The sequence below is a fragment of the Cucurbita pepo genome, chromosome 20, assembly GCF_057944985.1.
Source record: "Cucurbita pepo subsp. pepo isolate OVF chromosome 20, ASM5794498v1, whole genome shotgun sequence".
Classification (NCBI taxonomy): domain Eukaryota; kingdom Viridiplantae; phylum Streptophyta; class Magnoliopsida; order Cucurbitales; family Cucurbitaceae; genus Cucurbita; species Cucurbita pepo.
Genome location: NC_141817.1, coordinates 2,976,556 through 2,999,644, shown reverse-complemented (window position 1 = coordinate 2,999,644; position 23,089 = coordinate 2,976,556). Strand labels below are relative to the sequence as shown.

General features: G+C 35.0%; 3 protein-coding genes and 1 long non-coding RNA gene across 5 annotated transcripts; 2 read left to right on the top strand and 2 right to left on the bottom strand.

Annotated features, from left to right (window-relative positions):
- Positions 1–1,885: 1,885 nt before the first annotated feature.
- NMAT1 (Intron maturase, type II family protein) lies at positions 1,886–6,156 on the bottom strand. The gene is made up of 3 exons (XM_023664206.2): positions 3,789–6,156; positions 3,564–3,638; positions 1,886–2,399 (listed from the first exon to the last, which is right to left on the bottom strand). The coding sequence occupies exon 1, from the start codon at positions 6,002–6,004 to the stop codon at positions 3,920–3,922; it is 2,085 nt and encodes a 694-aa protein (XP_023519974.1). The 5' UTR covers positions 6,005–6,156; the 3' UTR covers positions 1,886–2,399; positions 3,564–3,638; positions 3,789–3,919.
- Positions 6,157–7,343: 1,187 nt separating this feature from the next.
- LOC111783109 (protein REDUCED WALL ACETYLATION 3) lies at positions 7,344–13,828 on the top strand. Its single transcript, XM_087120587.1, has 17 exons — positions 7,344–7,622; positions 7,752–7,804; positions 8,752–8,843; positions 9,240–9,377; positions 9,473–9,529; positions 9,608–9,680; positions 10,044–10,202; positions 10,678–10,827; positions 10,974–11,229; positions 11,683–11,798; positions 11,928–12,014; positions 12,111–12,199; positions 12,305–12,367; positions 12,463–12,519; positions 12,808–12,904; positions 13,008–13,165; positions 13,481–13,828. Exons 2-16 carry the CDS (start codon positions 7,772–7,774, stop codon positions 13,161–13,163), a joined length of 1,623 nt encoding a protein of 540 aa, XP_086976713.1. The 5' UTR covers positions 7,344–7,622; positions 7,752–7,771; the 3' UTR covers positions 13,164–13,165; positions 13,481–13,828.
- On the top strand, positions 13,027–16,791 carry LOC111782550 (putative purine permease 10). The gene is made up of 4 exons (XM_023663314.2): positions 13,027–13,165; positions 14,069–14,171; positions 15,252–15,329; positions 15,503–16,791. Exons 2-4 carry the CDS (start codon positions 14,132–14,134, stop codon positions 16,615–16,617), a joined length of 1,233 nt encoding a protein of 410 aa, XP_023519082.2. The 5' UTR covers positions 13,027–13,165; positions 14,069–14,131; the 3' UTR covers positions 16,618–16,791.
- LOC111782551 (uncharacterized) lies at positions 15,148–18,249 on the bottom strand. Of its 2 annotated transcripts, XR_002813143.2 has the most exons (3): positions 17,922–18,204; positions 17,508–17,719; positions 15,148–15,316 (listed from the first exon to the last, which is right to left on the bottom strand). It is a non-coding gene; the product is annotated as an uncharacterized LOC111782551 (long non-coding RNA). The 2 variants fall into 2 exon arrangements; XR_015414690.1 differs by having other exon boundaries at positions 17,508–18,249.
- Between the last annotated feature and the right edge of the window lie 4,840 nt (positions 18,250–23,089).

Sequence of the window (23,089 nt, the reverse complement as noted above, 5' to 3'; positions counted from 1 at the left end):
AGGGTGAGGGAGATCACATGGAATAGGCCATGCGTGAGGCGTGGATTGGCGGAATGGTTACTGCAGCTCATGGGCTTGGCTTGCGCTCATCGGTTATGCCATCGCTTCCTCTCCCAGCCCCCTTCTGTACTCTGTCTTCTACGCCTGTGGGCTCTACTATCACTGTTTCCAAGCACCAATATAAACTTTATCCACGAAAATTGAGACATGAAACAGTGTGATTGTAGTAATTTGGGATGAAAATTGAAACTTGAACGCTACTATCTATACAATGTCATCGTCACACTGTTCCATATGCTAATTTTCGTACAACATTTTGATAGATCTCTCGATAAGAATTCAACCAAATGGAAAGTTCTGATACTAAATGATAAAAAATTGCTATAAAAGAAGTAAGAATGATCGATCCTGCTTGTGGAGTGATTCGAATCTCAGTTAAGTGTTTTTGTGTTGAGATATTTGATCAACAAGTTAATCCGAATTTTACTTTCCCTTGGAGTGATTCCTTATCATTAGGGCGGCTAAGTGTTCTTACCTCTTCTTTTAGCTAATGACTAAGTTTCTTTGCAATTTTATTTAGTTTTGATTGAAAATCATTCAAGCTAGACATGATCGATCTTGCTTATGGAGTGATTCGAATCTTAAACAATTGTTTTTACCTTGGGATATTCGATCAACAAAGTAATCCGAATCTTACTTTCCTTATGGGGACTCCTTATCATTTCTACTTCAAGAATAGTTTTGAACCGTTTATGAAATATCGTAGAGTTCATAAATATTTTTGTAACTCAGCCTTCAATATATCATCCCGATGACTATTCTACCAACCTAATTTCTTTTACTTTAGCATTGATTAAGAGACCTAGCGACTCATAACTGGATTGAATTATTCGAGTTAAATTATTAGATTACAAACTTATTTCGATTCAATTCAAGTTGTATTGAATGAAATGTCTCTTTTGTAACGATCATCCTGCCAACTAAAACATAGCTCAAATGGTCGTGACAAAATAGAAGCCAAAAGGGGACACGGATCCACATTTATAGGTCTAATGGTCTAATGCTAACGTAGAATAGTACAATATATATGAAGGGATTGCAATCAATAGGGGGAGCTACTTGTTGCTTGTCCTTAAGGTACTCTTGTCTATCTACTTGCATTCATATAGACACTTGAAATTTCTCACATTTTAATTCTATCCTATTGCCTCTTTGACCACATCTAAAAACTGTTCATTTTTAATGAAAATTATTGAGATACATATTTCACGTAACTGTATTTTGACATTACGTGTGTAAATGTTTCAGAAAGAATACAAAAGAGGTTGGTAGAGGTCAACGATGACACAAGCCATTAAAAAAAGAGCGTATATAAAGGAAACTCGAGAAAGGAACAAAACCCAGACTAATAAATTTTTTCTGTCACTCATGTTTTCTTATTTTATTTCGCTATTTCTGGCTTTTTAATTTTTTTTTCTTCTTGAGGTTAAGATATTTATGAAATTAATGATAATTAAAAATTATTAAATTTACAAATGGATATCGGGTCGAGGAAGTCAATTTTATTCAATTAGGTCAAAATATTTGAACCCATGTTTAAATAAGTCATAGAAAGAGCTCTCTTGCGTTTTGAGGTTCACTAATTTGAGAACCGAGAGAATTAAAAAGATATCTAAAAGCTCAGAACACTCGCTAGAGCTAATTTGAGAACCGAGAGAATTAAAAAGATATCTAAAAGCTCAAAACACTCGCTAGAGCTCTTGAAATCCGGATTGTTTACGCAAAACAACACAAATTGATGCTTTATTCTCACTCATACGATGATATAATCCAACATAAGATTTTAAAACAACACGAAGGAGATGAAGAGGATGAACTGAGGGACTTAAAATCAAATGAAGTTTATTATTGTTATTACTCAGATTCTTCGAGTTATCGAATTTTTTGAAAACCCTTACAAGAAGTCATCATTCCGATGGTAACGGATGGTACCTTCAATGGAAATTTAGGTAGGGCAGTTCCTCGAAATAAAGACAATCTTCAATGGAAATGAATGATGTGGTCGCCAACATGAGCATAGCTCGGTCAATCTCCGTTCTCCAAAAGAAAAGAGAAAACTCTTAGATCGGTTTTCATATATACATCATCTTTGTTCATTATGATGCAAAATCAGAAAAAACACCAAAAAAGAATGGAAAAGAGATGAGGTTCATGAGTTTCACTTAAACTTCCACCCATGGAAGGGACAATTGTAAACTCAGCAACTGAAACAGAGTTCTTCTTTTTCTGACAAACACAATAGGAGTTGAGGGACAAGTTCTTGATCACTTCTTTACAACCAGATCTTGTCACTTAGGTGATCACTTCTTTACAACCAGATCTTGTCACTTAGGTTGTCCCTAAAGACAACAAAACCATGTTACATTTGAACACCGCAGTTATAAAAAATACTACTCAACTAAAATTAGATTACAATCATATGATGTCTCAGAACGGTTAAAAGTTTCATTTCTACTCTTCGAGTTTTCCATTAAAATGAAGACACAAATGTAACATAGTAATGACCTATTGAACAATGGAACATGCAGTAGTAATAAGTTTCGATTATACCCTTCACATTTCGATTTCTTCATTTTAACCCTTAACCATTAAAGTTGTTTTGAAGTGTAATCATTTCATTAGCTTTTCCACTTCAAATGAGGATAAAGACATATGATGGGTGGTGAACTGCAAATAGATAATAACAACAAAAGGAGAACATATGCTGAGGCTCCACATATTCTTGTACAGTTAAAAGAGGATCGATTCTGTAAAAGATGAGACGAGTAAATGAAAATTAACTGAAATTTTATCTTTGTAAGATCGTCAATATTGTACCAAGAGCAACGCACAAGAACAACCTTGTTGACGATCCTTTACTCCAACAGCATCATATAGAAAGAGTCTTAGTCACAGTCAAACTTGATAATTGATGATTCAGGTAGAATAATGTTTACCTCCCTCCTTTTACAATTAAAAAGATTTGAGAGACAAAATTTTTGAGTGGTAGCTAATGAAATGATTGAGATTTAAAACAATTTCAAAAGTTGTGAAATAAAACGAAGCTTTTGAAATAATGAGACATACAACAGTAAAAATAAAGCTTTTCAACGTTCAAGGGACATTATAGAAATCCACACTCTGTATAATTTAGCCCCCAACATAGGCAGTATTTCGAAACTAGATTTCTAACGAAACAATCAACCGACCACGAAACCAAATATCAACCAATAAATCAACCTTTATTTTGGGGAATCCGTCAATTACTCTTTGATAGTGCAATCTAGTTTTCTTAGGTTGCTATAACAAGTTGTTTCTTCCTTGAATCCAAGGAGATGAACTATTTTATCTTTGCAATTAAATGGTAAAAACTGAATTTCATAATCACTTCCTATGGTTATCTGGCTTGTGAATTCTCTTCTTATCAAGGCAAAATGAAAAAGTTACCAACACCTAGATAAATGGTAAATAATTAAATAGAATACGCACCAAAAGTTCTACACTACGCTGGTTTGAGGCAGTACCTTTTTCCACAAAACGCAGAGACATTTATCTCCCTTCCATTGTTATTGAGCTCCGTTGTCTCTTGCTTTCCTTCTCTGCAATTTCATTGTTAATATAATTAGTCTCTTGGTGAAAACCAATCGATGTGATCAGTGAACAAACGACCAAAAGAACTCGATGGTCTGATGAGTGTTTGCACTTCACATTTCGGGGATCTCATGTCTTAATGAAGGTAATATGCATACCTGTCGAAAGAATTGGGCCGAGCTCACTTGTCGATTGCCTCTGTGCCAGCCAACTAACTCTGGAAGCCACCTGATATTCGATTTAGTTCGTATTCTAAGGCAAACTTAGCAACATGGTTCCCATTTTTTCTTCAACCGCCTTCCATTTCGCTTCCTACATTAGTCTTAAAGTGACAAGCACCGAGGGTCTTGTAGCCCCATACAATTTCAGATATCTCATCTTGAGGCAAACTCAATCCCTTTCTCTTGACTACTTTACGCAATTCAGAATATAACTCTTGATCCTGTAACTTGATATATTCTCGCAAAACGTTCTCGTGATGTGGGACCCAATTTCGAGGGAGGGGAGTGTAATCACAAGAAGGAATCATAGACATGCGCGAGAACTGCACACCTTCAATTGAATCCACAAGTCCCATTCTCAGAAGATCAGAATACTCGGGTGCTGCATTATTACTGCTCTCTATCAATGGACGGCTTAAATTCCGTAAGGCAATCCTATACACCTTGGCTCGAGATTTTAATCGATACCTAGCAGCATAGAGTTTAGCCAAGGAGCTACGTATAACATAAGCACAAAACCCAACAATTTTCTTTCGGTTATCAGCATATCGATACCAATCAGCCATGGTCTCGAGGAATTTGTTCATCTGTGAATTTGTATGAGCTTGACTTGAATACAGCATTGGATTGCAAGGCAAAGGCTCGGGATCTCGATCTCCCTTAACGAGTTCAACATGCCTGAATTTGCGTATACATTGCTCCAAGCTGGCAGTAACAGAAAGCAAAGTTCCAACACACTTTTGGCTCACAATAGAACCTCCAGAGGATGTATATCTAAGAGTAGGGTGTATTATTCTACGACAAATTACATGGTCTAAGAATATAATTCCTCTGCTAATATGTTCAATCTCTATCTTTGAATTATCCAACCTTATTCCAAATATACTCTCACAAAACTCAATGATTTCCTTTCTAATTCTCACTGCATCCTCTCTAGGCCCTCGAATGCCCACCAAGAAATGTCCTCCATATCGTATGTAATCCATTTTTCTAGTTTTTTCCTTGCCACTGGCTGGAACGAACTCCGGCCAAGCTGGGTTATGACAGCCATCATTAATGGAGTCTCTCCAGATGGAATCAAGCTTGGAAGGCCTAAAGTATTCACTTATCTTATCTTCCATTACAATATCCAATTCATTAAGACATACATTAGCAAGTAAAGGACTCAAAATTCCACAGTGACCATAAGAAGGTACCTTGGCAGCTTCTTCTGGTGCGAAATTGAAGAATGTTCTTAACCAATATGGGTCAGGTTTGGGTTCATTCTCATTGAGAATCTTCTTCTTCTTCGTAGCCCCCTTTCTTTTCTTCTTCACGTCATTATCTTCAACTCGTGGCCGCTTCTGCCTCGGTGATTGGAGCGCGGACTTGACCAAACGCAAAATTGTTTTATCCTTGATAGCCTTCTCTAAGGAACCCATCACCACATTTTCATCAACATGCCTAAAAATTTCACTCAAATCAGCTTTTAAGAACCAGAGGTACCCAGCGAAGTTGCTTCTAATGGTTCGAATGAAAGAATGAGCATTCCGGCCCGGCCGAAATGCGTGCGATTTTGACGAAAACCGAGCCTCGAAAATGGGCTCTATGACCTTCAGCAACACTTCCTGAACGATCCTGTCCTGAAAGCAAGGCTCATCAGACTCAAGCATCGCTTGAAGCTTGCGCTTGGAAATGAGATGGGTCCGAGACTTGTCATTTGGGCTTCGAATTAACGGATTAGCCTTCCTGTTCCAAGAAAATTTCCCGCTGATGACAGCGTTACGAAGAGAAAGTAGGTCTTGTAGAACATGAGAATGAATAGCGTTGCGAGGAGGGAAACTACCGGTCACGTCCGCACACGAACGCTGATACGCCAATACCCACAAATCGAATTTCGACAGAAACCCAGATAGATCAGAGAACGAACTGTTGGGAAGGGAAGCGAAGGCTTTCACCCAAATAGAGGAACAAATTTCAATTGGGTCTTCTTTGAGGTAAGAGTAGGGATCTTGATCTTGCAGCTGGGGAACATTTTGGAACTGAAGAGAAATGGAAGAACGCCTTGATGGGTGCACGGCGGGGGCGGAGGAGTTGAAACGAGCAAGAGAGATGGAATCAATGAAGCTTCGGCGGTTGCATTGAAGGCGTTTGATGATTGTTCTGAATGACATTTTTCGAACAAATTTAGTTTCTGATAGCTTTAGGGTTTATGATTCGCCATTGAATTGAAGCCGCCCCTGCTTCTGTTCTGTACGAGGCTCACAAGCCGAAGCTTAGCTATTCCATCGTTACAGCTCCGATGCCTTTTTCCTCGGCCCGAGTTTTCGCGGGTCGCCGATAGATTTGGTGGCGAGTATTATCGGCGCGGCAGCTTCAATTTAATTAATTGCTATTTTTCTTTTATTTTTCATTTTATGAGAATTTTCAATTTATTTCTAAAATTTACAAAATTATTGTAATTAACCCTTTAAACATGGTAATTAAACAAGCCAATGTTGGTCTAAAACGAAAAATAATTAATAATTTAATTTTTCGTTGGATATTTAAAATTTTAATTACCAATTATAGTTTAAGATTTTAATTACCAACTAAATACACACTAAAATAAATTAGGTATAAATTTTTAATTTTTTAATTTGGAGTTAAAACTTGAATTAGTTATCTAATTTTTTTTAAATATGTACTTTTAGTTCGTATTAAATTATAATTGAAATAAAAATTATATTATAATTAATGAATTGCAATTTGAAATGTCATAAAAATCAATCAATTAAATTAAAAACTTAAATTTATAAAAATGAAGAAAATATGGTTATAAATAATTAATTTTAAAAAATTAAATTTCATTTTGAAAATATCTGGAGTAATACCACTAAAGTTTTAAGCCGAAAGATCAATTAAGCTTAAATCATAAATTAAATTTACAAAAATAGAAACCCAATAATAATTAATAAAATAATATTTTAAAATAAAAATTATAAAATAATTAATTACGAATATAACTAAATATAGATTCGAATTTATGATGGGCTCAATTTTATTTCCTTGTTTTAAAAGGAAAACGCGTTTTAAAACGCGTGGTGGACACCGACCCTAAAAAAAACATTTAATTCAGAAAAAAAAAGGAAAATTTAATATTTATTTTCCATTTTCTCTAATTTACTTTATAAAATGAAAAATGAAAAATTAAATTGGTACGATTATTAATTTTTAGATATATTCAAACTTTTTAATAATTAATCTCTTGTTAATTCAATTATAAATTTAATTTATGACCTTGATTTAATAAATATTTAAAATTTTCTTATAGTAAATTCGACTATTAATTTTGAATTTAAATATTAGATATAATTTTGAATTAAACTAAATTTTGAGTTGAATATATATAATTGGCTGACGTAAGAATTGTAATTCAATGAATGGAGATGATAATCTTGATTAATTAGTTAATTAATTTAGATTTGGTTATTAAAATTAAAAATTAAAATTTAATTGTCGCCATTAGGAGTGGAAGAGAGCGGCAACCACAACCAAAAGTATCGTCCCAACAGCAACAGCCTTCATCTTCATCAACCGCTCAGAACAGAGGTGGAGTCACAATTAAGGTTTTAAGAGAGAGAGAGAGAGAAGCTTAGAGAGAGAAAGAGAGGTTTAGAGAGAGTATTCTCGAAGCATTAGGCTTCTTCTTCAATCTGTCTGTGTTGGATCCTTATGATCTATCTCTCTTGCATTATATCTGATGTTTAGAGACTGACGTTTCAACAAACTCGATTCTTCATTTCGTCTCAGGTGTGTATCTGTCTCGATCTGCGGTTTATACTTTAGATTCTGCTTTTTTCGTGTGTGTTTTGTCGATTGTTCGTGGAATGTTGAAGTGATTTGTTTCTGTTTTTGTTGCTTTTCGTTTGCATTTTGCAGTTTTTTTTTTTTCAGGATTGATGATGGAGGCTTCTGTTATTACTCCTGGACAGGTATTGCATTGGTTTGTTCTTTCTGCGATGTGGATTTTTTTTTTTTTTTTTTTTTTTTTTTTTTTTTTTTTTTGAGTTGTTATGTAATTCTTTGGCTCAGGATAGTTTTTAATTTTTGCGGTGTGTATAGCATTCTTTTACCGTGAAGTTCACTGGCACTTGAAGTTCATTTGATTGTTTGAATTTGGGTTTCGCATTTTCCCTGCACTGTCGGCTACTTGTTTTGGTGTAGTTGGCGACAATAATTCTCACCGACAAAGTTGCCCCTCGCCTTTGGATTTTTAAATTATTTTCACCCTTATGCTTCGTCCGCATGCTTTTCAAGAGTCAGATCACGGACTACCCCACGAATGCAGAACTATTGTTTTGTTAACCGGAAATTAACCCTTCTTCTTCCTGGAAATTTGTCCCGCTGTGACTGAGAAGATTGCATTCAAATTCAAGTCCAATTTTCTTAGATGGTTGTTGAACCAATAACGTGACTGCCCAGGATACTTAAAAAAAAAAAAAAAAAAAAAAAAAAAAATTTGCTTTATGCAAGTTATCCTTGAATTTTACTGAGTTTTTTTTTTTTTTTTTGTCCCCAGAGGTTCATATCCTCACTTTCAATTCATCCTATATTTTTGAAATTTATCTTGGATTTGTAGATCTGTTAGATTATGTGTATCAATGTTCAAGGGGTATAATTTTCTAAGGTATTTGATTATTCACTGTATTCCGAGGCTTGAGTTTGAGAACAATACTGGGACAGACTGGTATTACTTTCAAACTTTTCTGACGTCTTGATATTAGTTAATGTTGATTTTCCTGTTACTAATTTGACATTAAATGATATCAGTCCTGTGTTATTTTTCTCTTTCTTATCTTTTCATATTGTTGCCTCAAGTATCTTACCTTTGTCGCATTTCAAGCCTGAACTAACTGACGAGGATACTTTCATGTCTCAGATATCGTTCCTTCTTGGAGTGTCTCCCATCATTGTTTCGTGGATATACTCAGAATTCCTTGAATATAGGAAATCTTCAGCTCTTTCTAAAGCGTGAGAAATTCTCTGCAATTTTTGTTGCTCTAGCTTTTTGCATTTTACTGCTAGCTGTTTTCATCATTTATCTTCGATTAACAATTTATGAAAAATGCCCCTCATCCCTATGTTTAAGAGTTAAAGTATCGCTAAGAGAATAGGAGCATTTAACAAGTAGGAGTAAGGAATACGTTAGGTTGAATTTTATTATTCAATTTGTGGTTGTTTGTTTTCGTCTGTTTTTTTACTTGTTGCAGTCAAAGGCAACCATTTACTTTTTTCTTTCTTCCTATCTCTCTTTTTTGTTCTTTTCTTTTTATTTATTATTTTTTTTTTTTAATCTTTTGAATGGTATATATTCAGCATTTTTTTGCTTACGTTTCCTGTGGTTGATTGAAATTTCCTGGATTGCAGTCATTCAGACATCAATCTAGCTGACTTGGGAGGTGAGACAGTTAGAGAAGATGATCAAGCCGTTCTATTGGAAGGAGGTCTGGCTAGAACAGCATCTGCAAAGATACATAATTCATCCATCACAACGAATTTGATAAGGTCGTTTCCATTTTCTGTAGTACATTAATGCTCTCTTTTAAAGTACTCTGTTTCTTAAATGTCCTTTCTACTGTCTGAACCTTTCTGGTCTTTAGGTTTTTTACACTGGATGACACTTTCTTGCTAGAAAATCGAGCTACCTTGAGAGCAATGTGAGTTTTAACAGGATTAATCTCAACTTGATTAACCAATAATATTAAACCGTAACTCATTATTGCAGTCTTGTTTAGGTCTGAATTTGGAGTGATTCTTTTGTATTTCTTCGTATGTGACCGTACATCTATCCTGGCAGAATCGAAGAAGGTAGTTTTGTTTTCTCAGTGTATTCGTGCTTAACATTTTTCTTGAAATAATAATTTCATCTCGATCTATTAAAGAACTCTTTCTGCTGCAATGCTTTTGTTGTAGTATTTTAATTTTTCTCTATTATCTAAGACACGACCATTTGCCAGATATTGTTGTTGATAGCTAAGGTGAGCAGGAATTGAGCTCGAATTCCATAGATTTTCATTATTTCTCATGTATTGTGTCATCTATTATGCTTCTAAATGAATCCTCTAAAATTTACACTCTTACAGATACTCATCAATTTATTTAATTCCCTTTTTCTTACCTGCATTAGTAGAAACTTCTTTATACTGTTTAAATGGTTCTTTTCTTTGACAGAATTACAGCCGTGACCTCTTTCTCTTTCTCTACATTCTACTCATCATTGTTTCAGCAACAACATCATTAAAAAAGCACAGCGACAAGTCAGCTTTCTCTGGGAAATCTATTCTTTACCTTAATCGGCATCAGACAGAAGAGTGGAAAGGATGGATGCAGGCAAGTTCTATTTTAATGTAAATGTATATATGGATTGACATTCTTTTTGGGAAACATAGTCTTGTATTATTATCTTTATCATAAAATTTATGATTTTATGGTGTGTTGTTGTACTGTTAGCCTATTTTGATTTGTAATAACGTCCATTGTACGCATCAGATACTTACTGTTATAAGCTGATTATTCATTTTCTTCTGTCCATCACTTGTGTTCTCCCAGATATGTTTGGACTTTTGACTGTATTTTGTTTTGTAAAAATGTATGCACGTCTTTTATCCAAGTTATTAATTTGAGTGAGTTTATGTACCCTACACTTAATCTCCAAATGTTCTGATGTTCTTCACATGTATGTGATAGCATATCAACTACTATATTTTCTAGTTATTTTTCTCATGCCAATGGTCTTAGTTAAGTTTGATGTACTTGGTTGGCTTATAGTCAAGCCTAATACATTTTCCTTTTTGGGTTTCAACAGGTTCTTTTCTTAATGTACCATTATTTTGCTGCTGCAGAGATATACAATGCAATACGCATTTTTATTGCTGCATATGTTTGGATGACCGGATTTGGAAATTTTTCGTATTATTACATCAGAAAGGATTTTAGTGTTGCTCGCTTTGCTCAGGTTATTTTTATCTAAGTTTAAAATTCTTTCTACCTCCAAAGCTTTATGAATAAAACCACCAAACCCACCCCTCCCCCATCCCCCAGCACTGGCCGAAAAGAGATGGTGATCAAGTAACTTTTGTTAATATCTATCATTATATGCAGATGATGTGGCGGCTAAATTTCTTTGTTATCTTTTGCTGTATCGTTCTCAACAATGATTATATGCTGTACTACATCTGTCCAATGCATACACTTTTCACTCTGATGGTTTATGGAGCTCTCGGTATTTGTAATAAGTATAACGAGAAAAGATCAGTGATAGCAGTGAAGATTCTTGCTTGCTTTCTTGTGGTAATTCTCATTTGGGAAGTTCCTGGTGTTTTCGATGCATTTTGGAGTCCTTTGACAATCCTTTTAGGTAAGCACTGAATCACGCCCCTTGCCCAGAAGAAAAAAAAAGGAAAAATAAAATAGAAGTGCAGATAGTTGTTTCTTTGTCTCTAGGTATTTTGATCATCTTATGTTTTGTGGGGTGGCAAGGCCTTCCAGTTATTTTGATTTCATATATCAAGCTATTCTTTGTTTGTGGAAGTTATCTTTGTAGCTGACTGTTTAGCTTGGTTGTTTGTAAAGTTTCGGCTATACTACAAGTTCAATGGTAGGCTGTGGGTTTTTCTATTTGCATACTTGTTTGTCAACTTACTACTGGTGATATTTTTTTACTGGAAAACTTTTAGATAATTGGGTTTCTTTGAAGACTATAGCAACCTTTTAAACCATATGGTTTTCTGCATTTTGTTTTGTCTAATCCATATGTTGCTTAAGGATCGCTTTTCCTTTTCTTTTCTCTTCTTTTTTGGATATCTAACAGGTTATACTGATCCTGCAAAACCTCAACTCCCCAAATTGCATGAATGGCATTTCAGATCTGGACTCGACCGATATATTTGGATTATCGGAATGATCTATGCCTATTTTCATCCCAATGTAAACTGATGTGTCTAAATTTGTTATGTTTCTTTGCTTTGTTGCTGTTATTTAAAAAAAAAAAAAAAAAAAAAAAAAAAAAATCTTTTTGTTCGCCATCCCTAAGAAAATCGTTTTTTTATGTCCTAGGTTGAGAAATGGATGGAGAAGTTAGAGGAAGCTGATACCAAGAAGAGAATCTCTATAAAAGCGTGCATAGTTACAGTTGCCCTATCCGTAAGTTGGTGGACTTGTGAATAGCAATATCTTTTGCGTGGCAACAATAGTCTACTTTCAGTAATTGTGTTTCTTAATGCCATCTGTTTTCTCCAGGTTGGTTATATGTGGTATGAGTGGATATATAAGCTGGACAAAATTACATATAACAAGTATCATCCTTACACATCATGGATTCCTATAACGTATGTACTGGAGAAGTGTTCTTTGTTTACTTTTCTTCTTCTTTTTTTTTTTTTTTTTCTTTTTCTTTGTATCATATCGCTGATCTCGTCTTATTTTGATTGTAGTGTTTATATTTGCCTGCGGAATTTTACCCAGCAGATCCGAAACTACTCTCTGACGCTCTTGGCGTATGTATTTCTTTTCTACGGAGTACTATAAAATCTTTTAGATTTGAACTTTGGAATATTTTCTGTTGTGTTTTCTAACTATGTTATATCATTAGGTGGCTTGGCAAGATTACCCTTGAGACTTACATTTCACAGTTTCATATATGGCTGAGGTGAGGATTTTTTTAATTTTTAATTTTTTAATTTTATTATATTTTTGCAACTTTCTATTTAATCCATTCTTTCTAATGTGATGTGATAATAAATTCAGAATGCATCTTTGACTTGAACACTATGTTTTATAACTCTTATGCCAGTATCAATTTTCTTTATCTTTCTGAATAAGCTCACAAGTAATGATAAAAGTGGGGCTCTGTAGTGGAATAATTTATATGGAATTTAAAATACGTTTTCCAACTTCAAGACCATGCAATTTTTATTTTCTTGGTCTGTTTGTGCAGATCAAATGTACCCAATGGACAACCTAAGTGGCTTCTCTCTATCATTCCAGAATATCCTATGCTCAATTTCATGCTTACCACAGCAGTCTATGTATTTGTAAGAGAAAATCTACATGACCGTTTATTTTGGATGCAAGATATAGTACTTATAACATTTCATTTTCTTGCATGATGATTTGTAAATTTATTCTCTTTTGCAGCTCTCTCTTCGGGTATTTGAATTAACAAACACACTTAAGGCGGCCTTTATTCCCACAAAAGACGATCGGCGTCTACTGCATAATTTACTTGCCGCTGGTGCAATTGGTTTATGTTTATACAGCATCTCATTGATTTTCTACGGTTTCTTCATTTGACGGTAAGCCCTTTGCCCAACTTGCTTTGTCGTGGTAAATACATATGAGCTTATTTGATAAACCATAGTTCAATACTCATCACTAACCTCAAATTGTATATGTTAATCTCTACTCATCTAACTATTTTTTTGAACTCACATTCCAATTTTTATTTGCGGATTACTGAGGAACTGTCATTAGTGGATAGTATTTTCAGCTGTAGGGCATTCCCTTCCGTTTCTTGGAATTTTAAATTGGTTTTTTATTTTTTATTTTTGGCTTTTTATCCTGTTTAAACTTATCAGTTGATGAGTCGCTATTTCTAATTGATGATTCAGATATTATTGTGAATGCAAAGAGCCATTTCTATATTGTTTATTTCCAGTTGGAAATGTGCAAAAGTGAAAGGAGATGAATTCTTTTTGGTTGTATATCCAACTCGTTCGATAGGCTTCCTTCAGCTGGCCTTTTCCGCTTTGAAGCTTTAAAGACGAGTCTGTAGGAAACATAGCAAAAGTTCTTTTATGCTTTCAAATTTCAACTCCCCCCACAAAAGAAAAGAAGCATTGCCGATTTTGGTGAAGTAGCCTTGGCCTTTGATGTATTATAATTATTCAAAATTGAAGTTCTGCCGAAATTATTGATATGTTCGTCGTATAATAAATTCTTCTTAGTAGTTTGCCCCATTTTTTGTCTATGAAACACAACATTTTCCCTACTTTTGCGTTCTTGCAATCTTCACCAATGAGAAAATGTAAGAACTTGGAGAACTTTAGAGAAAAATAGAACAAGGTTCTTATTTCATGTGGTTTTTGCAGACTTTTTTGTACACTTTTTAGTCCCTTTGTTGTGGCAATTTGTATTTGGAAAGATATTGTTGTTTAGAGATCTAAAGCTCCTTCATGATCTCATTCTTATACATATAGATCCATAATATAGGTCATCTTGCTGCTACTCTACTGCTGTTAGGTGATGCAAGTTTCAATTAGATGTTGAATGATACTTTTAACTCAGATCAAGAGGTAATAGGTTCGATCCTCCACCTAATCTTAGCTTTAATTTTTTTTTTCTTCTATATATGCAAATCTAAAAATTCCTTAGCTAAATTTGCAAATAACCTAATGTTTGCTATTCATTACAATTTTTCTTTAATATATTAAATAGTTATCATTAGTTAATGTTAAATTAATTAAATTCTTAACAAGATTATAAATTTTCAAAATTTCTGAACATAAAACTTCAATCAGTAAGTCTGACTTAAGTCTTTCGAGCATACTTAAATGCTACTTTTCCAATTGACCTACCAACAATCAAATAAATTCATAAATATTTCGTTTGGTTGTTAGGAAGTCATTTTCAGTCCACCGATGCAATTCAAGAAGTCAATGTCGAGTAATGAGAAGGGACTAGTATGCAATGAGAAGGGACTAGTATGCAGAAACAATATACAATTTTTTTTAGTATCTTAAATAAAAATATGAAAGATGAAATTTAAAAATTATAAGATAGTTGATTGTCTATTCAAAGTCTCTATCGTTATTTCTATGTTTCGATAATCCCTTATCGAATAAGCCAAACCTCAGCATAATCCAAGAATCTTACACATATTTTATTTAAATTTCATTGAGTATTTCAAAGTTACAGAGATTTTTTTTATAAAAAAAATCACAATCAATACCAAATTATTCTTTTTAAAAAAACCAATTATTCTAGCTTAACTTGGTATTTTCATACCTTCAACAGAAGAAATGTTTTTCTAACTTGGTCTTATATTCTCTAAAAAGTGGATTCTACCACACATCAACTTGATCTCTCATAGCCCATCCAAGCAGAGTTGCTGTCACAGGAACTCTACACTATTTATTGAACTATTTTCTTCATATCATAAACAAATTGAAGTGTTTTTCTGTCTAATCAAAATTTTTGGTGCATTTGTAATTTACAGTCAACTGGGTCAACTTTTTTTGTCCAAGAAGGGGATAAAAGAGAAGAACATTGTTTTGGATTGTTCTTCACTGAGAAAAAAAAAAAAAAAAAAAGAAGTTGCAGACTTCTTATGATGAGTTATTGAATCAATCCTTTGAATGGTCTGTTCTTTCTTCTTCATAGGTTCCTCACCATCTCTCTCAGGAAGCTCTTCACTTTCAGCCATGGCAGAAGCTCAAGAAAAGTGCCTGCAAATTACAGGTAATTCCAGCAAATCAATAGCAGACTAAAAAGAAGATAGAAATTTTGTATGCTTCTTGTTCCATTCTGTATCAGTGGAAAAGAGCTTAAAGAAAAAGGGAGAATCAACTCGTCAGCAGCCATTGAAATATTTTATGTTCTCTCTTCTAATCTTATTTTATTTAAATTGTTAGATAACTTAGAAGCAGATCAGATAGCCAAAGGATCAAACTCCATGGAATCTTCAGAAACAATCACCAACCAAACAAGAATCACCCACAAAGCCAATTACAAGAAGTGGGTTAAGATCTTTCTCTACATAATCTTTCTCCTTCTAGGACAGTCGGTGGCTACCCTCCTTGGAAGACTCTACTTTGACAAAGGAGGCAAAAGCAAATGGCTTGGAACCTTGGTCCAAGTAGCAGGCTTCCCCATCTTCCTTCCTTATTACATCATAAGAGCAACCAAACGAAGAACAAACAGGAACAATATTTCCCACACAGAACAACAACCAACTCTGTTGAAGCTAGCTCTGGTTTATGTCTCATTGGGGCTGTTTTTAGCTGCAGATTGCTACTTATTCTCCATTGGTCTCATGTATCTCCCTGTCTCCACTTATTCCCTCCTCTCTTCCTCACAATTAGCCTTCAATGCCATCTTCTCCTTCTTCCTCAATTCCCAAAAGTTCACTCCTTCAATCATCAACTCCCTTGTTGTTCTTACCATCTCCTCAACCCTCCTTGTCTTTCAAACAGAATCAGAGGGCTCAGCCTACAACAAGGCCTCTAAGGCCAAATACATCATTGGCTTCATCTGCACCGTCGCTGGATCAGCATGCTATGGCCTAGTGCTTTCTTTAACGCAACTATTCTTCAACAAGCTCGTCAAAAACGAATCATTCAAGGCTATTGTGGACATGATTTGGTTCCGGTCGTTTTTTGCTTGTCTGGCCATTGTTGTGGGGCTTTTTGTGAGTGGAGAGTGGAGGGGTTTGAAGAAGGAAATGAATGAGTTTGAGTTGGGGAAAGTGTCTTACATTATGACAGTGGTTTGGACTGCCATTTTGTGGAAGGTTTTCACTCTTGGGTGTGTTGGTTTGATATTTGAGGTTTCTTCTCTGTTTTCCAATGCTGTTTGTGTACTGGGGTTTCCTATAGTTCCTGTTGCAGCGGTGTTCTTGTTTCATGATAAGATGAGTGGGCTGAAAGGTGTTGCCATGGCTTTGGCGGTTTGGGGTTTTGTTTCCTACGTTTATCAGCAGTATCATGATGATTTCAAGTCCAAGAAGGATCCCAGAAGTTCATTGTGAAGAAAAATGGACAAATATCAATACCAACAACTATAAGATCTCATCATTAGTATATATTATTCATATCAATAACTAACTGATTATGTTTTTTTCTTATCTTTCATGGATAGTTGTACAAGATATCAGAGATATCAATTGGTTAATAAAATCAACCTCAAATCTTTCCACAACAAATAGTTTAATTCCTAAATGATATTGTACTAAAGATTTTGAAGATTGAAGTAGAGGTTACTAGGAAGGTTAGGCATACTCTTGAGAGAGTATGCAAAAGTTCTCTTTTATTATATCTCATTGTAATCCACATTCTTATTGGTAGGAAATGTTTTAACCTAATGAAAGAGTGAATCCATACAAATCTTCGGTATAACTTCTCCACAGTTTACTTCTTTCACATCAAAACATAATTCAAACCTCTACAAAATTTCTCAACTTAGTGTCCAGTACGTTCTTAAATTTTGAAAGATACCAAATAAGTTGATAACCTATTAGACACAAAGTTAAAGGTTTAAGAACCTATTTGATACGAACTTAAAAGTTTATACACTAAATTTGTAATTTAATCTAGAAATTAAAATGGACCCGAAAAATCACATGTAAAGTAAGGCAAGCCATGTGTTGTTTTGAAGGAGTCACATATAGTTGACAAACATGAGCGCATCGCACTAGCACCAAGGAGAGACATCTAAATGCGCACGTAAACTATGTACTCCACATGCAACAGGACAAACCCCCCACCAAATGTAGTAAGGAAGGAATGAAGAATAAAGCCATACTCTAGCTTGTCAGCAATAAACCACACAACTTGCAGAATATGTTCCCACCAACACCATCGATGCCTTCCCATCAAAACCCACAATACCAAAAATATATATATACACATTTATACATACCTTTCAGGACATGGGCAGTTGCATTAACATTGCGCTCCAAAGCCCCCACGTCTCTTTGGCGCATTTCATCGAACACTTGAGGTGCCCCACTGACGTTTCGTCCAATCTTTGATTGGAAGATATAATAAAAAAAGCAGAGCACCACCGGCAGGCACATTCTGATTCTGCCCCACTGGCGTTTCGTTCGATCTTTCGTTGAGAGATCCTTGAATCTTCGTAATGATATGGCATTTCGTTGAGTTAGTGGTTTAATCATAAACCCAAAATGAATTATAGTGGTTTGACCTTAATATCACGAAATTCATCGTCGTGTTTGAACTTGAATTCATTAAACAAAATTAATAGAGACAAAAATATCAATCGAGGATCTATTATAAATATAAAATGAAATATAAAAGATTTTAAAAGACCGACAAGGGATTGACGCTCCGGAACGACACCCCTCATGATAGTGCACCTCTCGAACACCTCCCCGTATCAATTGGTACCTGAAAAAAAAAAAAAAAAGGGTGAGTATAAAAATATACTCAGTAACCACGTTATTTTCGCATCCTTATCTTAGTAGGTATCCACGGTCTTATCTCAGGGTCCTAATGAGAGGGAATAGGCTTGACCATCTTATGCAGTGAGATGATAAGTGTCCTGAGGTGAGGCATGACCTCACAAGTAAATTTGAGGGGATAGTATAGCTGGATCTAAATAAGTAACTCTATTTGAACATCAATCGTGGAGGTTAGCTGACAACCCCCCACGGGACCATACATCTGTTAAAATTGGGGGTTGTGAACCCCTGTGTGTCGGTCAGCCACTAAGTCATCCTACATGGTACCATGTTCCCCTGCTCAGGGACGGGTTTCTATGACTCAGGAGCCCTCTTCAGAAGACCCCTTAGCTATCACCACTAGGTATGGGCACCTGTCACACTTCCCTGTTCGGATCTGCCAAGCTCAACAATCTCTGTACTGGAGCTCTGTCTCCACGGTACGGTATCGGAGCATAGAGGAAAGTGGAGGTTCTTATGACACTATCCACACTGCTCGACTCTAGCGGGCTACCTACAATTACCGTGGTGTCTTACTATTCTTTCTAGGGTGGACTCTTGGTGGCTTAGACCTGATTCATTCATCTCTAGGATTCTCGTGCAAGGTCTCACAAACCTATCGTGGTTTGGAATTCTGGGCTCTGGATCGACTGATAATCATTTTGCGGGTCCAAATGCACTGTATTCTAGTGGTATCCCAATCTAGGATCCTGTCTAGCCTACATAATCTCAAGCGCCCTAGTCTAAGCTCGTAGTTCCTTCCTATTCAACAAGAAAGATAACACAAGTGATCATGCACTGGAGTTAACCTACAACAATTCATGTAATATAAACAAACATGCTCAACGGGAAGATAACATCCATCTTCACCTGGAGCGCAGATTTCACAAGTTTCCCTTCCTTCTCGTGTATACATACATCATCACAATCTCAAATCTAAACAGATACATAATCGTTCATATCTAGATTCCATTTATTTTCTTAACTATTTCATTTCCATGGTTTTCATACTCATATGTTAGGTTCAGCTAGCTAAGTTTATCGGTATGGTAGCATTCATGGTTATTCCAAGTGGTTCCTACAAGTACTGCTCGTGGGAATCCAAATGGTTACTTGGTTGACGCGTGCCTTCCCAAGCTCGAGTTTCTTGACGAAAAGGATTCCAAAAATTATGGAATTTCTTTGACATGTCCTAATTCACATAATAATAGGGTCAGTATCGAAACTGGGATGAAAAACAAGCAAACAGAGGAAAAAATGAGTACTCATGCGCCTACATGCGCGCTCTGGAGGGTGTATTACGCGCAACTTCCCGCGCAGTCGCGGGCTAGCGGTCGGTTCGGTTCGGTTTGCACGATTCGGACTCAGGCCGACCCGGTTGCGCGCGCTTGACGCGTCTTCCAGCTCGTAGTCGCCACGTGTCGCTCGTCGGTCCTACCGCGCTCCTACGTACGCCGATCGACGCGTGGCGGCGTTCTCTCTCTCCTCCTGTGTTTTTTTTCAAATTTTCCAGAAACGTGAGCTTTTCGCATTTTCAATCCGATTTTTATATCTTCCGATTCGTAATCCAAATCAAGAAGCTTTCTTGACGAATATTGTAGATCTCATATTCTATTTCTATAATATATTTTACTTTTATATATATATATATATATTTATTGGTAATTATAGGTCTTATTATTTGAGTTCGAATTTGGAGAAAAACACTAGTTGTTACAATCATGTTTTCTTGAAATTTCGATTCCAACATAAATCTTGGCAGCTTTCACTCCAAGACTTGAGAAGATCACATTGCTGAGGTAAAAGTCCAAGAATCACTCAAAAACGCCACTAGTACACAAAAATCCTAATAAACATCTCGACCTAGTCATTCACAGACTAACCTTGAATTCTGGGATGTTTTTGACGAAATAGGAAGTGTCATTAGTGAAAGCACACTTCCTCAAACTACATCAGGTAAGGATTCTTGATTTTGCCATAAATTATTTTCCATCTATTTAGTGGTTTCTATCCTTACAGGTGAGGTCTAAGGGTTCGTTGAAGGCTGACATTTTCGAAGTCGCCGGAATACTTGCCGAAAAACTTCGGTGTTCTCCATCTCTATGTTTGTAACTTATTTGCTAAATTTTGTCTTTCATTCCTTTCTCTCTTCATTGAGTGGTTTTTAAAGGTGAAGTCTAAGGGTTTATTGGAGACTGACATTTTCATAATGGTTTGAGTTTGGGTTACGCTCTCAGTAAAACTGAGGTATTCTCTATTTTTCTCAATTTTTTCTTCTCGTTTTAACTTATTTGTAAATGAAATGACGTCTAACCTCTTGTTTACAAAGGTAAATGATAATGACATCGAACCACTTGTTTATAAATATAAACGAGAGTGAGGTGTAATTTTACCATGTAAATGAAAAAGGTCTAACTTGTTGTTGAGTGTAAATGAGAGAGATGTTTGTGTTTACAAATGTGAATAGATAGTGACCTGTAACTCTTTCCTCGGGAAGAAATGCACATTTTACACCTATATTTTATTTTTTCATTCTTCTCCTTCTCCATTTCTCCTCTTTCTCCTCCCACGGTAAATAAATTAAAGTTACTAAGAAACACACCGTACTATCAATATTTCTAGCCTAAATTTCAATATTTTCATCCATTTGTCTTTCAAAAGGTCTAGTTTTTTTCGCTTTTCTTTATTACGTCCATTTCTGCAATTTTGTATAACATTTCTTATAATATTACAGTGTCCTTAGATAGAAAAGGAGACTACTTAACCATTAGCAGCCGCACCGAATAACAGTAACTCTAGGTTTAACATTCATGTTAAACTGGCTTTGTAACATTTGCAACCTTCGTTAACCTTTACCAACATTTGCAACCTTAGGTAACATTTCAAAAAAATCCTGACAATAGCCTACCGAAGGTTGCAAATGTTCCAAAGACAGTGCCCTGGCTTCTATTACCAACTATCGTTGGTAGATGCATCGTCACACATTAATGTAATAAATGTTTTGGACGATTCAACTTTTATGTATTCATAATATACTCTAGGTTTAACACATGTTAAACCTAGAGTTACTGTTATTTGGTGTCGCTGTTATAGCGTCACCCATGTTACGTAGTCTTCCTTTCTATCTAAGGAGACTGTAATATTATAAGAAATGTGCCTTGTTCCAAAGAAAAATTATATGTCACTGTCTATTCACATGTGTAAATACAAGAATTTAGATATCTCTCTCATTTACATGGGTAAACACAAAAAGTTAGACATCACTCTCATTTACATTTCTAAACAAGAAGTTACATGTCATTATCATTTACAAATAAGTTAAAAGACAAAAAAGGAAAGAAAAAATTGAGAACATCGAAGTTTTCCGGCGAGTGTAACCTAAACTCCAACGACTTCGAAAACGTCAGCCTCCAACAAACCCTTAGACCTCACTTGTAAGACAAACAGTTTTGTCTCGTCGGACATAAACTCCGGCGAGACAAAGACCTTCGATCTAGCAAACGAAAGACGAACAAACATGCAGAGGATTAACACAACCATTATTCTAAGAAGAGAGGACTAACGAGTCGAGCCAAGGAACATCTTGATGCACACGAGTGATTACTAGCTTTGTCGGCCAAGAGGATGAAGTGATTGAAGAACCAGACGAAGAAATCTTTAGTCATCTCCTTCGATTCTCGGTAGCGGAAATTGATTGAAAATAAATTTTAGGGTCCATTCTTAACCGGAAGGAGCTCAAGTTGCAGAGCAATCAATTCAGTCATCCATGACCTGAGTTTGGAGGAGATTGATTTGTCTCGAAACGAGCAGATTGGTTTAGTTCCAGTAGGATCAAACAGACTATATGAGAAGCTCACAAGGAACAGATTAGAAAGGCAACTTCCTAACCGAAATGAGATTTCACATAAACTTGAGATACTTGAATCTCTCATGGAACAACATTAAAGCAAAGATTCCACCGAATTTGAATATGTTCAATTAAACAAATCATCTTTAGGTCTTACTTAGAATCTCACTTTCAAGGGATTTAATTACGTCTTTGCCCTTTAAATCTTATTTTTGTAACTAATTCTAATCTTGGTTTGGAACTGTTGCATAAATGCCTGAGGTATTCAATATTTGTAATTGAGTATTGAGTATTCAATATTATCATTAGATGTAATGAAATTGATTAGTTGTTGAACAATATGTATAAATTGACTTGAACGTTAACAAATATTAAAATGAAAGAGTTAGCTATCTCGTACCCCGTGTTTAGAATTATTAAGAAGTAGAGGATGGTATGAATTAAATTTTATCAGTTATTTTGTTATTTATTTATTGTTTTAATATTTTTTAATCTTAAAATTTTATTTAATATTATTTAATACAAAATATTCATTAACTCATTAATATTGAAATTGAAATCCATAAAAATTTAAGATTAATACAAAATTTATGTGGTAATTGAAATTATATTGAATTATACAAAATAATAGATGAACTGAATTATGTCTCTCGTATTTAGAAAGTATTATTAAATTATGTCGATAAAAATAATTATAACGATTCGAAAATTATTTATAAACGTGCACTAAAATTATAGAAAAAAAATTAATTTTAATATTGAACTTGATCAAGCGTACCACTTTTTCCCTAATCTTTTAAATTTCATTATATTTACTTTAAACTTGGATATATATTATTAAATTCCTGATGGGCCTCGCACAAACCGAGCCTTGTATGTATAGCTCATTCTAAGAGGGCCATAACATAAGGCATTTGCGAAAGGTGCTCTCGACTTTCAGTTCTTTTAAGTTTTTTTTAGTCATTTTATCTTTATGATTGTTTTCATTCGGATGTGATCTTTGTTTATTCATATATTTCTCATTTACTCAAATGTCGTACTTTAACTTTCTCAATTTTTCTCTGATCAAATAGGGGTGAACATCAGTTGCGGTTGCTTGGTGTCCAAAACTGGTGTAAAAAATGGACTACTTTGTTTTAATTGGTTAGTGGTAGTCGGTTTGGATGGGTTGGTAAAGCTAGTCGACCGAACACA